This window comes from Oncorhynchus nerka, linkage group LG22 (genome assembly GCF_034236695.1).
Source record: "Oncorhynchus nerka isolate Pitt River linkage group LG22, Oner_Uvic_2.0, whole genome shotgun sequence".
Lineage (NCBI taxonomy): Eukaryota > Metazoa > Chordata > Actinopteri > Salmoniformes > Salmonidae > Oncorhynchus > Oncorhynchus nerka.
This window is the reverse complement of record NC_088417.1, coordinates 83,365,749-83,381,663: the sequence shown is the minus strand read 5'-3', so window position 1 is coordinate 83,381,663 and position 15,915 is coordinate 83,365,749. Positions and strand designations below refer to the sequence as shown.

At 43.5% G+C, this 15,915-nt stretch overlaps 2 protein-coding genes across 2 annotated transcripts in view; both read right to left on the bottom strand.

Moving 5' to 3' along the window:
* The window catches only part of LOC115105874 (malignant fibrous histiocytoma-amplified sequence 1 homolog), a 39,694-nt gene extending 27,946 nt beyond the window's left edge, over positions 1-11,748 (bottom strand). The window contains exon 1 of the mRNA XM_029628332.2: positions 8,338-11,748. Coding sequence (XP_029484192.1) covers positions 8,338-11,272 — 2,935 coding nt within the window. The 5' untranslated portion in view covers positions 11,273-11,748. The remainder of the gene's footprint in view (positions 1-8,337) is intronic.
* Positions 11,749-12,290: 542 nt separating this feature from the next.
* On the bottom strand, positions 12,291-15,669 carry LOC115105875 (3'-5' exoribonuclease 1-like). Its single transcript, XM_029628333.2, has 7 exons — positions 15,440-15,669; positions 15,126-15,304; positions 14,549-14,771; positions 14,301-14,384; positions 14,070-14,179; positions 13,840-13,954; positions 12,291-13,732 (listed from the first exon to the last, which is right to left on the bottom strand). The coding sequence occupies exons 1-7, from the start codon at positions 15,524-15,526 to the stop codon at positions 13,412-13,414; spliced, it is 1,119 nt and encodes a 372-aa protein (XP_029484193.2). The 5' UTR covers positions 15,527-15,669; the 3' UTR covers positions 12,291-13,411.
* Positions 15,670-15,915: the final 246 nt, after the last annotated feature.

Below are 15,915 nucleotides of genomic sequence, written 5' to 3'. Positions count from 1 at the left end.
CCTTTCCTTTATTTTGGCAACCTTTATGTCTCTGCCTCAACAGTTGTCATTGACCCACATTCACTAAATATAACAACTAAACATTAATGTAGGCCCTTCAACAGCATACCAAGTTAGTATTAATCAATACTCTTCACTTCATGTGTATTTGTAGTCTAGTCTGAACTCTCAGATCTCCAGTCCCTGGAACTTTCCTGAAAACAGCTTTACTTTGGTTGTGAGATTGTGGCTCATTCTGCCAGAGTTCCTTGTGCTTGGCAGTTACTGTGTGGCAACAATCATTCCCAGCCTGGAGTCTGTCTCCTCCTGACCCTGCAATCAGTCCTTGGCCAGAGTGTCTGAGCTGTGTCATTTCCCAGCACTTCCACCAGCAGAATGTTTTTATTGGTAAAACACTCAGTCATAACCGGCTGGGAAGTCCCAGCTCAAGAGCTTGCAAGAGACTGACAGACAGGATTTCAACTTTTGCCTCATTAATACTCTCTGTATTGCCAATCCATGTAATCAATAAAGCTACTGGTACTGACAGCTACATATTCCTCAAGATTTCTAAATGTGGTTTGCTCAATTTACAAACAATAAAATTTAGCCGATCCTGACATCTTCTCTGTGATTCCTGTGACAGGTATAAATGTTGTGACTTGTCTTACTTTCTCTTAGAGGCCTTTGGTTACATTGACAACACACACCCATAAAATGAGACACAGTCTTCTATGGCTCCTGGGGTAAAGCACACCAAGTGCTTGGGGTAAAGCACACCAAGTTATCTTAAGTTGGCCTAAGCTTATCACTAATCACTAGCACTAATCATACTCAGAAAACGGCTAGCTCTTCCACAGTGAAAAGACTTCATATTTCATATTCACTTCAACAAAAAAAGAGGTCAGAATTAAACTAAAATAGTGTCCAAACAAATGTTCCAGTGAACAGAGTTGTCTTCATACCATCGTTACTGGGCAGGTAGCCTCAAGTCTTTCAGCCAATCACATCTCTTTCATAATACAAAAGAGTGCAGCAATTAAACAGGAAAAACTGTCTAACTATTATACCACTAAAGGTGTGGGAGGAGGAGGCTGTGAGGCTACACTATGTAAATAGCTTTAGGGTAAATGGCTTTTGTGTTTGTTTCTGTGTGTGTACGTGTGTGATTGTATCTATGTGACTATGAGTGTGTTTTCTGTGATTATCTAACCATCTCACCTTTGCCTTCTTGGCCAGTCACCTGCAGGACACTTCTCACTAGCGGCCTAATCCTATCAGATCTCCTAACTGGATTAGAGGGGCTTGCTCAGCGGTAGTGAGTCAAAGAGAGGAAAGTGCTCAAGGATTCACCTGGATCCCTGCCCCTCAACTGTAGGCTATACTATACTATACTAACCACAAAGTCAAAAGGACAAGGACATAAATATGATTTCAAAAGAGTTGTTTTACCCAAAAGACCAACCTCTTACATATCCTACTTTGAAGTTGCACCTTGTTTTTGAAAAGCAACAGTGATATGTAAGAAAATACACAATGGTATGCCAATGAAATGCATCTATATGTTGGTTAACATCTTGGGATGTAATTGCACCATTTATGCTAAGTAGTTCACAGGTTGTCAAGCTGATAGGCCAGCGGGCCAAATATATTTGTTGTAATGTTACTATACAGCTATTCTCAGAGTACTAAGCAGTTGGCCAGAATGTGAGCAGGTTGTGGTACTGTACTGGAAAAGGGCAGACCGTGGGCGTCCAGCCAGAGATCAGGTTCTGGTTTCTCACACGTCTCCCACTCAGGGTCGACTGACGGCAGCTCGGATATCTGCACACACACACACACACACACACACACACTTTGATCTGCTCGGTTTTTCAGAAACATATACCGTACCTCCAGCAAAGCTCCAGGGCATGTCCTCAGCAGGGTTTCCGTTATTTTATTTTTTGAAAAGCCGATAAATAAAACTTCCACCGACCAATTTTCCCATTGAGAAATAATGTTTTTTTTTACCAATTCATTGATGGAAATACGTATATTTAACCAGTCATACTTATCGGTCTATGGGTTCATTTGTATAATTTAGTGGAATTAAATTGCTGCGTCTGTATATATTCGTTATGCAACTTATCACACATACACAGCATAAAGATACAGCGCCTTTGAGCGGAAAATCTGTCTGACAGCGTTTTTATGAACCCAATCATTGTACAACAATTCTAAAACTGCAATCGTGTGTTAAAAATAGTTTTGATGGCCACGATTAAAAAGAGATACTACTTTTAGGCCCATTTCTCAACCGGTAGAATAACTGAAGCACACTTCCAATTCGCCATTGAAATGCAAAGGCAGGCTTCATCAGTAACCTATTTCTCTCATGTACTTTGACACCAGTGTTTTCCTGCTAATTGTATTATTAAACTAACATTTCCACGTAGACTATGGCCTTGTGAGCATTGCTGCGCTTATAATGTGAAGAACTAATAGTTGATCAACATTTTAAGCTAAATGTTCTGATCGGTTGCATCAGACTCATTGCTTTTTAACTTTTTTTATGTAGCCTAGGCCTACTGGTTGTATGAATTTAGGTTCTATCGTCCCACAACTGTCCCAGAGTCTGTCTGGAATAGGCTTTCTTTCTCGACAAGCTGACCAATAGAATAGGTCAACTTTTCTACTGTGGGAGAATAGTAGATTGATGTAGGCTAGTGATTTTGTTGTTCATTACTCATGTTGTTGACCGAGGGAAAGTAAATGTGGACAGTTACGCTAACATCTTCGAAGTCCGCCTCAGAATTCAGTAAAACGGGCGCACTTTGTTACATCCTCGACTTGCATGTTCTGTTAAGATGAATTACCATAATCTAAAATGTGATTTTTGTTATTCTGAGCACCATGGGTGGATGCCATAATCATTTATGCACCCAATGCATATGGGTCTGACAAATTTCTCAAATGTCTGGTAAATTAAAATGCTGCTGTCTCAGCCTCCAGTATTTATGCTGCAGTAGTTTATGTGTCGGGGGGCCGGGGTCAGTTTGTTATATCTGGAGTACTTCTCCTGTCCTATTCGGTGTCCCGTGTGAATCTAAGTGTGCGTTCTCTAATTCTCTCCTTCTCTCTTTCTTTCTCTCTCTCGGAGGACCTGAGCCCTAGGACCATGCCCCAGGACTACCTGACATGATGACTCCTTGCTGTCCCCAGTCCACCTGGCCATGCTGCTGCTCCAGTTTCAACTGTTCTGCCTTATTATTATTCGACCATGCTGGTCATTTATGAACATTTGAACATCTTGGCCATGTTCTGTTATAATCTCCACCCGGCACAGCCAGAAGAGGACTGGCCACCCCACATAGCCTGGTTCCTCTCTAGGTTTCTTCCTAGGTTTTGGCCTTTCTAGGGAGTTTTTCCTAGCCACCGTGCTTCTACACCTGCATTGCTTGCTGTTTGGGGTTTTAGGCTGGGTTTCTGTACAGAACTTTGAGATATCAGCTGATGTACGAAGGGCTATATAAATAAATTTGATTTGATTTTGATTTGCTGGTCGAATGTCCGGGTGCCACGATTTCATAATGGACACCCTTGTCCTCAGGTTAACCCCATGTGGATGCTGTACTCAACACCAGCATCACATGAATGACCCTGAATGATGCAACAGGGTGATGACTTAACAAAACAGGTCTAGGGGACCCTATATACAAACTAGCCCAATGTCGGGTCTGAAGCTGAACCTTTTCATATCAGGCTGTCTGTAGGTCTACAACACCCAGTTCAAAACACAGCAACATTGTTAAGCTCAAGGTATGCAATGGGACCAAAATATCCACTGTTCCAATAACCTACAAACATAAATAGCACCAGTGACCAAATCTACATCTGGTCTGACACAGGAGTTGCTCACCAGAAAGAACTCACCAAATGACCTTCATAAACAAGCAGGACTCTTTTTCCCATGAAATCCCCCAGGTGGAGGTCAATGACAATTCCACCAAAACTAGGGCTATTTGAACAGTCTATCACATCCTTTCAGTTCACGATAACTGTTATTAACTGTCAGATCAGCAATGAACCAATCTGGATGTGTGTGGAAGTAATTAACAGCACTACTAATTACATTTAATTAAGTCATTTAGCAGAGTGACTTCAAGTAGTGAGTCCATATATTTTCATACTGGTCCCCTGTGGGAATCAAACCCAAAACCCTAGCATTGCAAGAGCCATGATCTACCAACAGAGCTACACAGGACCACTACTCACTCACAACCCTCATTCTGTCATTTAACAAATGCAGTCACACAGTCACAAGCACAGACTCTCTCTCGCTTACACAACAAACATATGTTAACACACACACACCATAAGGTTGGAGAAGTTACATTGTGTAGGTGGAAAAGTGATCTGCATAGCTGAGACTTTTTCCAGCCATACAGAGGCAGATCAGGTCATGAATAGAAACAGGAATGTATGCCTTTGATTCAGAGATTTAGCAGGAAACAGATGCAAGTAAAGGTTATTGCAATAGAGGTCTTCTCTATAGATTTCACAGAAGAATGAGTGTATTCAAGAGCCTGCCATGTTCAGTCAAACGGAGAGAGAGGAGCCCTAAAAGTGAATCAACAAGCAGCAGCAGCCAGAAATATGTCTATATAATAACAGATAAAAAGCTGTGCAGCTAAACAGAGGACAAATAGGTTGTGGAAAAGGTAGTCAATTGAAATGTCTTTACGGGGACAAAGCAGGGGCAAAGGGACACACATCACATTCTAAAGGAACTGAAATCATCAGACAGCATGCATGAGAGAAATCTAACAGCAACCATTGAGTTGCTCCAATTAACAGGGCACAGTCCGTGGCGATAGACAGGTGCAGCTGAGAGCCAGTCACCTGCAAAAGTAAGTACTTGAGTCACTGTTTGCTTCTGCTTAACCTGGTCTTGACACACACACACACCATGGGACCAGTGGTGGGGGTGGGGCATTCCAAGTGCTTCAGGGAGCTGCCAAACAGACGAGCACATCCTGTCGCAACGCAAATCTAGGATAAATCCCTCATTAAACTCTCTAGGATAACACTCAAGGGAGGATGTTACCACCATAGAATTAGGAATTAGAATACTACAATGGACATCTTTATGGTTACCACCTATACCAGGGCTTAGGACCTCAATGAAAACAAACTCCCTCGTAAAACTAAGGGAGAATCAGTGAGGGATCTTCATTTAAGATACATTGATGAATCTTATGGCAACATTCTAAATAAATGCCAACATTGTAAGGATTGAACACAATCTATACCCTTTTTCCAATTTACAATCAATTCACGTCATATATTTGAAGCTCTGTCCACCCTTCCAGTTGTTCAAGTTCAGATATTGGCCAGTCTAAATTATGAAGCTTGCAGTTGGTGAGGGTCAGGAGTAGGCTACAGTGCTAAAGATCCATTCCTTGAATTCCAATCACTAACCTGTAACACATTACACCCCCCACTCCATCAACAAAACATTCACCTCCCTTTGTTCCTTCTCCCACCCCATTCACTGGGTCAAAGTCTCCCAAGTATCCAGATTGACAGAGTTTCTAAGTAAATTATGATGATAAACTAAGAAGGCCTTGGTGTGGATGGAAGTGGGCCCAGAGAGAATGTAGAGGAAGTTGCAGTTGTACTGTAGAACAATAAACATTCGACTTTATGAGAGATCAGATGCCATAACATTGCTGCCTCGCAAAAATGTGTTGCCGAATGCTTTGACCCTTCCAAATAATGGCAGGGTTGTTTTTCTCTGGTCCAGACACTAAAGAAACAGTTTTCTTTTCAGCTCAAGCCAAACTATCAGCGTATGATAGCACATCCAGCCTTACTTCATTAGCCAAGCAAAAGACTAGATTGTGGTGAAGTAACTAACTCCTATCTAGCAGAAATTCCAACGATTCATGCCATGAAATGTGGTACATTTACATGAGCAAAGCCATCACCATCTAGTTACTAGACAGTTAAAATTAAAATCAACTGTTTAGTACACCAAAACAGTTCACAATCATCTTGCTAAACTTACTGTCTACTCTGAGTATATAAATATTTGGAACACCTTCCTAATATTGAATTGTCCACGCCTTGACTCTACAAGGTGCCGAAAACGTTCCACAGGGATGCTGGTCCATGTTGACTCCAATGCTTCCCACAGTTGTGTCAAGTTGGCTGGATGTCCTTTGGGTGGTGGAACATTCTTGATACACACAGGACACTGTTGAGTGTGAAAAACCCAGCAGTGTTGCAGTTCTTGACACAAACCAGCACCTATGTTACAGGCCTTGGTTTTTCCATTTTATACTTGCAGGTTGGAAGTTAGCACGTCAGGTGCACTGATTGGTGTCACCTCGTTAGTCAGTCTATAGTACACCTGTGCTGGTCGGTCATCTCGTTAGAGGGAAGGTGTTTCACCTGTGCTGGTCCAGGTGCCATTTAAGAGTGGCTGGCCCAGTGCTACAGTTGTCTTGAGAGACTGAGGGTTAAAACCTTTAGTTGGCTTTCGCTATTCTTATTGCTAGACAAACACTCATTTATCTTCCTGTCTTTAAGTTTGGTGTGGGTTTTTATTTTGCTCTTCTTGGGCAAATTTAGTGGGTGCTCATGGTAGGTGTCTTTTAGGTTCCAGATGTTGTTGCTAGTCAACTTTCAGTGGACACCCCCATGAGTATCTTTCAGAACCCCTTTTAAAACCCCACCTGTTTGGTTGTTGGTCAGTGACTCTTAGTTAATTACCTCTTCTGTTTGAGTGACATTTTTGGTTTACTTGCTGGGAAATGTAACATCAAAGGCACAAATGTTTTGTCTTGCCCCTTCACCCTCTGAATGGCACACATACATAAACTGTCTCAATTGTCTTAAAAATCCATCTTTAACTTGTCTCCTCCCCTTCATCTACACTGATTGAAGTGGATTTAACAAGTGATATCAAGGGATCATAGCTTTCACCTGGATTCACCTGGTCAGTCTGTCATGGAATGAGCAGGTGTTCTTAATGTTTTGTATACTCAGTATATGTTGTGACTTGTGAAATGTGGCAAACTACAAGGGCATACAAGCACAATGTGTTGTATGTATTTTCTTCTAGTTAGACTAGATGTCATATACGGTATCTGCCAGAGAACTGCCTCACTTTGATCTACCAGCCAGTTTATGTGCCTAGCTAAGCTCCAGTGTATTAGTATAGTAGGGGCTGGTCTGTGTCCCGGCTCCCAAACCAGTCAGACTGACAGTTGCTCCGGAAGCCCAGGCATGCCAGTGGAAGAGCTCTGAAAAAGCACTGCCTCGTGTCTAATGATTCAAACCAGCAACGGCGCAGACGTGAACTAATCCACAAAGACCGCCAAAGCGCTCCCTGGACCAGCGAGGTGGATGAGGGGAGCGGAGCGTGAAAACGAGAGTATGTGGGGAGCTGACACAGGGAAAATGAGGAAGAAATAAGATGAAGGCCAGGGAATAGGGTGGATACAGCTACCCATCCAGCTGGCAGAAACCCAGCTGTCATTCTTGTGCCTGCTCAATTCAGGGCCACACCTAAATTACGAGATCTCAACAATCCTGGTTGGCGCATAGCTCCAGCACTTGACTGCTTCAGCACAAGATACAAACAAGATCTGCAGCATGAAAAGGCCTATTTAAAATGGAAAGACATTTTAAAAAGATTATCTCAGAGTCAGGCAGACTTTCTGTCATAACATAGGGGGAGGAAAAGGAGTAGGTACTCTATTCACACTGAGGGGGTAATATGATGATATCACAGCAAAATTCTCATAATAGTAATGAGACAATGTACACAATGTTCCCACTGACAGCACAAATAGGGAAATCTTTACTGATTTTGCCATATGTGCGTACACACACCTACAGATGTCAGGATGGCATCGTTTATATCATAACAAAGAGCAGACTATGGGCTTGCTCATGCTGTATGATCTATTGTACTCTAGTCACATTATAAGAAAATAAAGGCAGTTGCATTGCCATGGCAACTCTCAGTCTACACAGCCATGTCAGAACTTGTCCATCTCAGCAGGAGGCCCAGAACAGACAGCTACGAGGCCAATTTCTGTCTCTGAGGTGGGGCTTGGAACCAATCTCACCTTGTTTAGCCTCCATCCCCACTGACTGATAGAACTTCAACCTAAAGAGTAATCTTCTCACCCATAGACATTTATAATAGGAAGAAACATTGTTATTAGCATTTAATTATTCCCTTTCATCCAATAAAATGTATCAGATGTCCCTTCCATGAGATATTTCCATAATTCCATGATTCTAAACCCCTGGTAACTGAGGGGTGGGGGGGGTCAGAAAGAGAAGGGACAGCATATTTACCCGGAAAGGTGTGTGGTTTGGGTGACCCTCTCTTGAGGCACTTGGAACACAGTACATGAACAGTGTAGTAGAGCCCGGGCCACTCCTGCAGAAGGACATTCAGCTCCTCAACCAGTGGGATTATCGCTTGCCAAGCAGTCCAGATATTTGGCAGGGAGGCATGGCTGGCTATGGACAGTGACTCTGCCTGCAGCCTTCCCCGAGCCGGCTGGTAACTGACCACCACAGGCACTTTACCGCGATAGGCAAAGATCTGGTGCCTCCCGTCTGACCGCTGAACCACATGGCTGTTGATCTGCACACTGTAGCGTGCAAACAGTCCAGGAGGGAAGAGAAAGGGGAAGCTGTATTCAATCTGCAGCTGCTCCACAGAGAAGAACTGACTAGCAGCCACTGAGCTGCCGTTCACCCAGGCCTCGGCATGGGGCTCTTCATTGCTGACATAGCTGGGGAACTTGTACCAGACGGTGGCCCCGTTCAGAGGCTTGCTGCGGGGCTTGTTAATGCAGTAGCAGACCCCCATCTTCTCTAGCAGCTCCATGATGAGGTGGAGGTCCTGCTGGGTTTGGATGAGAGGTCTCAGGAGCAGCCGGATGATGTTAGAAGGCAGGAGGCCGTGGCTGAGGAAGCCCTCCACTTGGTGCTGTAGATGGGTAGCCCTGAGGTTCTCTCCCTTCTCCCCATCTATAACTACACTGGTCCTCCTCTTGTCCCCCTTCTCACTGTCCGACAGTAGTCTCTCCAGCAGCGTGGACTCATCCCTCTGGAAGAAGACGTTGAGGATGGCAATGAAGCGTGGCAGGTTGTGAAAGACATATTCCTTTAGTGTCCGGCTGTCCTCGAAGTAGAGTAGCTTCCCACTCTCGTGTAGGTAGGACAGGGCACTCTGCAGGCGGTCCTCCGTGAGCCCAGCCTGGAGGCCCAAACGGGCCGAGTCCCACCACGAGAGCCACAGGTCCTGGGGCTTAAAGTGCAGCTCCTCCAGCATCTGCCAGGACTTGGGCAGCACGCGGTGGAGGTTGGGGAAGATGTCGCGATGGTCAGCCACTGACATGAGCTTCTCCCTCAGCCTCTGGATGTTCCTCTGGCTCTCCGTGCAGCTGACACACAGGACAGGGGACAGGATCTGTAGCCTGTGGTTCAGCATGTACTGCAGCTGGGCTTTCTTCCGTCTCAGGTTCTTGTCTGTGACGCCGTAGAAGAGGATGTGAGGGCTGGAGGTGCGGATGTTGTAGCCCTGCTCCAGGGCCTGGTCCACCTGGTGGGCAAGGCTCCGCAGGCAATGGGTGTCCCACTTCTCCTGCAGGGAAATCTGTCTGTGGATATCAAGGTTCTTCCCCTCCACCTCCATGTCTCCACACAGGTCTGTGTGCGTGCCCACCATGCAGACCACAGCGTGGGGCACTTTGGCATTGAGGAGATGGAGGAAGTAGCCCACGTGGGGGTAAAAGTTCTTGGGTGAGTATGTTTTTAGATTCACAACGAGGATGTACAGAGCACCAGGTGAGAGAAAAAAAGGTTTGATGAGGTCATAGTTTGGCTTCCCTGACAGGTCATACACTAAAAATGTAAGACTGCGATCGGCGTCCGCTACCCAGTTAGTCACATCAACCCCTTTGTTTCCCTGAGCAGAGTTGGCATCCTGCTGCTCACTCACAACACTCTGCCTGAGCTGTGTTTTCCCAGCATTTTTCATTCCCATCAGGACCAGTTTTAACCTGGGTTTCACAGCCAGCTGGGAATGTGCGAGTTCCTTTTGATAAGCACCGATGTAGGGGATCCCCTTCATACAGACCTCATAGGGAGGCTGGATGAGGGGGTTATCCTTCACTTTCCAAATGTTTACCTTGGAAAGTTTTCCAAAGTTATCTGGAAGAATGGCTATTTGGTTACCCTGTAAAACAAGCTCCTCCAATCTATTTAGCTCCACAATGGAGTCGGGCAGATAAGTAATGTTATTATTGTCTAACCAGAGGTTTGCCAGCCTACGCATCTGGCCTATCTCCTCTGGAACAAAAGACAGTTTATTTCTACTCAGGTAAAGCTCTTCTAGTCCTGTGATGTTTAGGATAACCTGGGGAAACTCCTCTAGCTCATTAGAGGATAGATTGACCATTTTAAGTCTCTGCAGGTTGCCAAAGGAATGAGGCAGAGCTGTGAGGTTGTTACTGTCCAGCATCAGGCTCTCTAGGTTGTGCAGGTGACAGAACATGTCTGGTAACGTGGAGATGTGAATGCTGCTGAGCCACAGGTTCTTGATGGACTGCAGCTTAGTGATGTCCTCTGGCAGACACGCAAACGTATTCCCAGAGCAGTCGAGCTCCTCCATGTCACTGAGGGCAAGAATCTCTGGGGGAAACTGGTTCAGCTTGTTGTGATCAGCATCCAGAGAACGGAGCCTCTTGAGCTGTGAGAAGGACCTGGGGAAATCACATATGTCATTGAAGCTTATGTCCAGCTCCTCTAAACAATGCAGTGCCCCAATCTGTGATGGCAGGTACTGGATGTTGTTGTGACTGATGCAGAGCTTTTTCAGCCCCTTCAGCAGGCCTATGTCCTCAGAGAAGTGGCCCAAGCAGTTGTGGCTCATGTCCAGTTCCACAAGAGGACCCAGTTCAAACACCACAAAAGGAACTGTGACAAATTTGTTCCTGCGGAGGACAAGGCTACGCAGGTTTGTGAGGGTTGCCCCCAATCCTTCTGGTAGCTCGTGCAGCGAGTTATTGCCCAGATTGAGTACCTCTATATCGCTTATATTTTCAGGTAGAATGATCTTCTCCCTGTTTTGGGAGCAGAGTGTGAGCTGTCGCTGGTTGCTTCGCAGCTTCCTAGAACGGAGAGCAGCATCTCTCCACAATTTAGCCGTTTTGAGATTGTTATCCTTGTCCCCCATGGTTTTGCAGACCGACACCTTGTTTTCATTGGGAGGAATCATCAATTATCCTGGCAATATGGTGGTCTAGGTGCCCTTGTGTCATCGATTAGTGTTCTTATCATGAACAATCCAAACAACAGAGAAAACGACAGTAATTCCATTTCGAGCAAGAACAAGAAAACATCATGCTTTTCAATCGAATCAATACTGGACTTGGCCAGCAGTGCTTCACGCATCTTTATCTACGGCCGCGGACCGCACAATGAACAGGGAAACCTACCGCAATTTCAAATCCATTTTAGAACACAGGCGGTTGGGCTGGCCTCGCCAGCACATTCTCTAGTATCGTGGCATCCAATCGCGTCCTATTATCAAAAAAATAGCATTAAATCAAACAGCGGCCAATGTCTCATCCCTGTGCCTCGCTCATCTCTCTGCCTGTGATCTCTCGCAAACTAGTCCTTACTGCTCAAGGGGGAGTGAAACAGCAGCAACGCCTAGATTAACACTGCGTCAGATTTTTTTGCCTACTTGGTTTAGTTCTCGATTGACAGCCCATGATGACAATGTATTGTTATTGCTAGGCAAGAACATTTATAAGATTAAATAAAGGAATATGTCTTTTATCTAGAGCGAGAGGTGTTTTCCTTTTTATTTAGATAACTTTTTTACATCGATTTTCCACACCCATTGAGTTGAGAAAGTTACATGTAAATTATTCTATATTAAACTAATTTTTCCATAATAATTCTGGTCAGATTGGATATCAAATTATTTTATAAGAAAAAGACCAGAGTATAAAGAATGTAGTTTCTGCAATACTATTTAGATCGAACACCAGATATGTTATTGCGGAAGATAAAAAAAAAAACTCTGCGAAAAGGCTATTTTCAGTAGCAGACATTGAAATTGACATGGTGCAAACATGACTCACTGGGACAAATACAAACACGTACCACTTTCTCTTGATGGGAAACAGTGCGTGTTCTTTCGGCGCGTTATCTGCTTTGTCTCCATCTAATGGCTATGACGCGACTGCACCGGGTTTAGCAAAACCATTACGTCACCATACTGTATAGAATGTTGAAATGGATTTTATTTAACTAGAAATCCTAGATTTACCGCTTATGGTAGAAATTTGATTAGTCCTTTTTGTTATGTACAAAACCAATTATCTTGAACCTGATGCAATGAAGCACAGACGTGTTAGAAATGTTAGGGGTTGTACCAATTGTACATTGAAAGATTTAATGCAAATGTTATGCTAGTGTGTATAACAATTGTCCTTATCCATCGATCAATTGGCGCTGTATATCGATTATAAAAAGCAGCACAACAAAAACCAGACAGACAATACATGTCAAGGACTGTCATAGCCTTTAAACTATACTGTGCCCCCAGAAAGTGAAGAAAGCAGGCTAAAAATGATCACCCACTACTAACTCCTAACCAGAACAGGCAATAGTTAAGCAGTATAATATACATTTATATAATTACCAGTATCAGGAAATTAATAGAAAAATAGAAGTACATTTTAGTTGCTTAAAAAAAAAAAATTGTACTTGGTATGGTTTGTAACAAGGCAGTATAATTACTGGAGTTAACAATTTATTTTATTACTAATAAATATGTATTAAGACGATAGCTAAATAGTTCAGACATTGTTCGCATGTGAGCTTGTGCAAAAATGTATAATGTAAATAAAAAAGTATATGCATTGCTTACACCAAACTTAAAGCCGACATCCTCAATTGTCTTGAACCAATTTTAAAAGCTTTGTGTGCTCTGTAAAAATAAACTCATGCAAGGCCTCTAACAGACGCAGCCCATATGTGTTCTTTTGCCCACTGATCTTTTACCCAATTATGGGCAAGAGATCTGATTGGTCAAACGGTTAATTAGTGGCAAAAGATTCAAAGTGGGTTGCCTGTTTAAACACAGCCTTCGAGAGTTCGCAGCAAAGATTTTTTTGTTTGCAAACAATATGAAAGACACATTTAAAAATCAGTCTTTAAAGAAAATCCCTAGCATATGTCTTAGTCCTACTGTAGAAATCTACAGAGGATGTCAAAAGGCAGCAGCAAAATTCACATTGTGGTAAGTGGCACTACTAGTCCAATTAAACAACTATCCACACAGTCCCACAATTTGAAAAAAAAAGACCCTTCGATTGAGTGGGAAAAGTGCTGTGATTTTTTTTTAAAGCCATGGGGGTAAAACAGACATGGGATGCCTGCTTGAAGGCCTCAATGCAGGACTCTCAGAGCCAGGGGATGCAGAGCCGAGGTCTAGTCTCTGCTGCGGGGGTGGGGCTCCTTCCACAGGGGCAGAGCTGGGCACAGTCCGCAGCTGTCCTTCGTGCATGCACTCGTTGATGCGCAGTTGGCAGCCGTCTTGCAGCATGCGCATTGCAATGTGGGCGATATTGCGTGAATCATCCAGGCCAGAGTGAGGGCGGCCCTCGTATTTTAGTCCCAGCTTCTCAAGCATGCAACTCAGCTTGGTCTGGGTGCGAGGGACCTGTGGAAAAGGGAAGATTCTACTCAACATAGTGTATCTAAAGAATGTCTTACATTCTTCTACATTTAGAGATTTCAGCTTAATTTCATATCATACAAAACAAAAACATTATAGAAGTTCCCGTATAAATTTTTGATGTTGATCCACTTCTTTGCAAACTGTGGAAATCTGAGACGATTTAAATGGCACTGGGTGTTCATGAACTTGCTCATGTCCCAAGATCTGTGGAAATAACAAAAGCACATAGTTGTATACTAATGAGAACACTTAATATCTTGCTAGCGTTATCATTAATACACCAAAGCAGTGTTGGTACCCTCTGCCCACACTGACGTACCCGTCTGTAAGAAGAGTGTATTTGTATTTTGTGCCAAGCTCTTTCTCCTGAAGCCAAAGCACAACCCGCTCAAGGACATCAGGGAACGTGTCAGCTTCATCCACCATTTTCTGGCCCCAAAAAAAGCAGTTACAAACTCTTATATGAACATTACATTGTGTGAAGTATTTTGAATCATACTATTCAAGTCCTTCAAAATAGTTCAGTCAATGTCTATGCCTGGTGTCTCACCTGTGTTATTCCTGTCAACTTTACACAGAACTCTGACAGCTGTGTATTGACTTCTGGTCTGACATATTCCTGAAAGGTGTCTTCCTACAAGTAAAACCAGTGTCAATCATGATACCAAAACATTTGTGTATTATTTGCATCAACAACTAATGTTAGATCGAAAGTCTATACATCTATGACCTGTATGATTGTACACACAAGCCTAACAATGCATTGCTTCTAACAATGTCCCCTCCATTCCCACTCACAATCTCTAAAGTGTGCGTGTTGAGCAGAACCATTGGGAACTCAATGATTTCATGAGTGAAGTCAGCGGGGTTGTCCTGTTCACACGTTGCTTCAAAGTCCACCACGCAGATGTAGTCGTAGTAGGTATCCGTGGCTTCACCCGCTGTTACAGACTGCGTCATCGACAGCTTCTGTTTCTTGTAGTAGTTCTTCAACCGCTTCTTCATCACATCCTTCACACCCCTACACACACAAATTGGGTTAATTTGACATTCAGTGGAATGGAACTTCAGTGGCATGTCTAGCAGCTCTGGGATTTCCTAACACAGAGATCCTGGGGCATATTCATGAAGCTGGTTCTGTTGCAAAACCTTTCTTAAAAACAGGAGCAAACAGAATGGGGAGGGACCAACCTGAATTTGTCAAATAAAAAAAATCTCGATTTAGTTTGGACTAATGATTACGCCCCTGGTCTCCAATGGATTATGATTGTAGCCATCTCTTGCTGAAACACTACACCAATTACAGGATTGTAACGTGGTATTTGATTACATACAGCACAATTCCTTAGCAACTGAAACAAGTGTTCCTACATACCTTGTGTCAAGCTTCAATTCTGCCAGTTTGTCACGAAGTTCATCCTTGTTCATGCGGTTGATATGTCCATTTGCAAGAGCAATCGCTTTGTAAACAGGATCACTGAAGTCGCCGTGAGTAGGAGATGCTTGAGGGACGGGTTCACCGATGTTACTACAAACTCTGACTCTGCTGCAAGACTTTGACATATAGGAAGGAATGTACCGTCCATGTTAGTCACATAAGTAGGTACTGTAGCTTCCTAGCTAGTTTAACATATCCCTGGATTCTATTTCTACTCCAATCTTGCAAGCTAGCTAGCAGTAGCTACTAACCTTGTCATCTTCTTCCGGTTTAGAGGACAATTTCACATTGCCACCCCTGTCTTGAATATTCTCTTTGTATTCCTCCATTTTTGACATAGGATTGTCTCAACCAATTTGTGTGTGTGGGGGGGGTTTAGCTTGCTAGTTGCTAACCAACTGGTAAGGTGTATCTAGACTGTTGTTTGTTGGCAGCCAATCATCCTGTCCTCTTGACTGTTTCCGCGCTTTCTTCACGCGTCAGTGCTCCACTTTTATATCCGAAGTGTATCGCTGATCAACGTTATATGATAATAGAAAACCAGTTTTATTCATCGTTTTCCAATCTTGTTCTGACAAGACACGTTGTCGGAATAATTTTGGTTAAGTAATTGTGTGTGAAAAATAAACAAACATTCCGGTGTGGTGATAATCATGATTTGTCGACGGCACAGATGGTTTGTGTACATAGCAGGTTAGGAAAATGAGGTTAAGGTTAGAAAAAGGGA

Coding starts and splice junctions, on each gene's coding strand:
- LOC115105875 (XM_029628333.2), bottom strand. CDS start 15,526: ATGTCAAAAATGGAGGAATACAAAGAGAATATTCAAGACAGGGGTGGC. Junction 15,305..15,439: donor AACCGGAAGAAGATGACAAG/GTTAGTAGCTAC, acceptor TATATGTCAAAG/TCTTGCAGCAGAGTCAGAGT. Junction 14,180..14,300: donor AGTTGACAGGAATAACACAG/GTGAGACACCAG, acceptor TTTTGGGGCCAG/AAAATGGTGGATGAAGCTGA.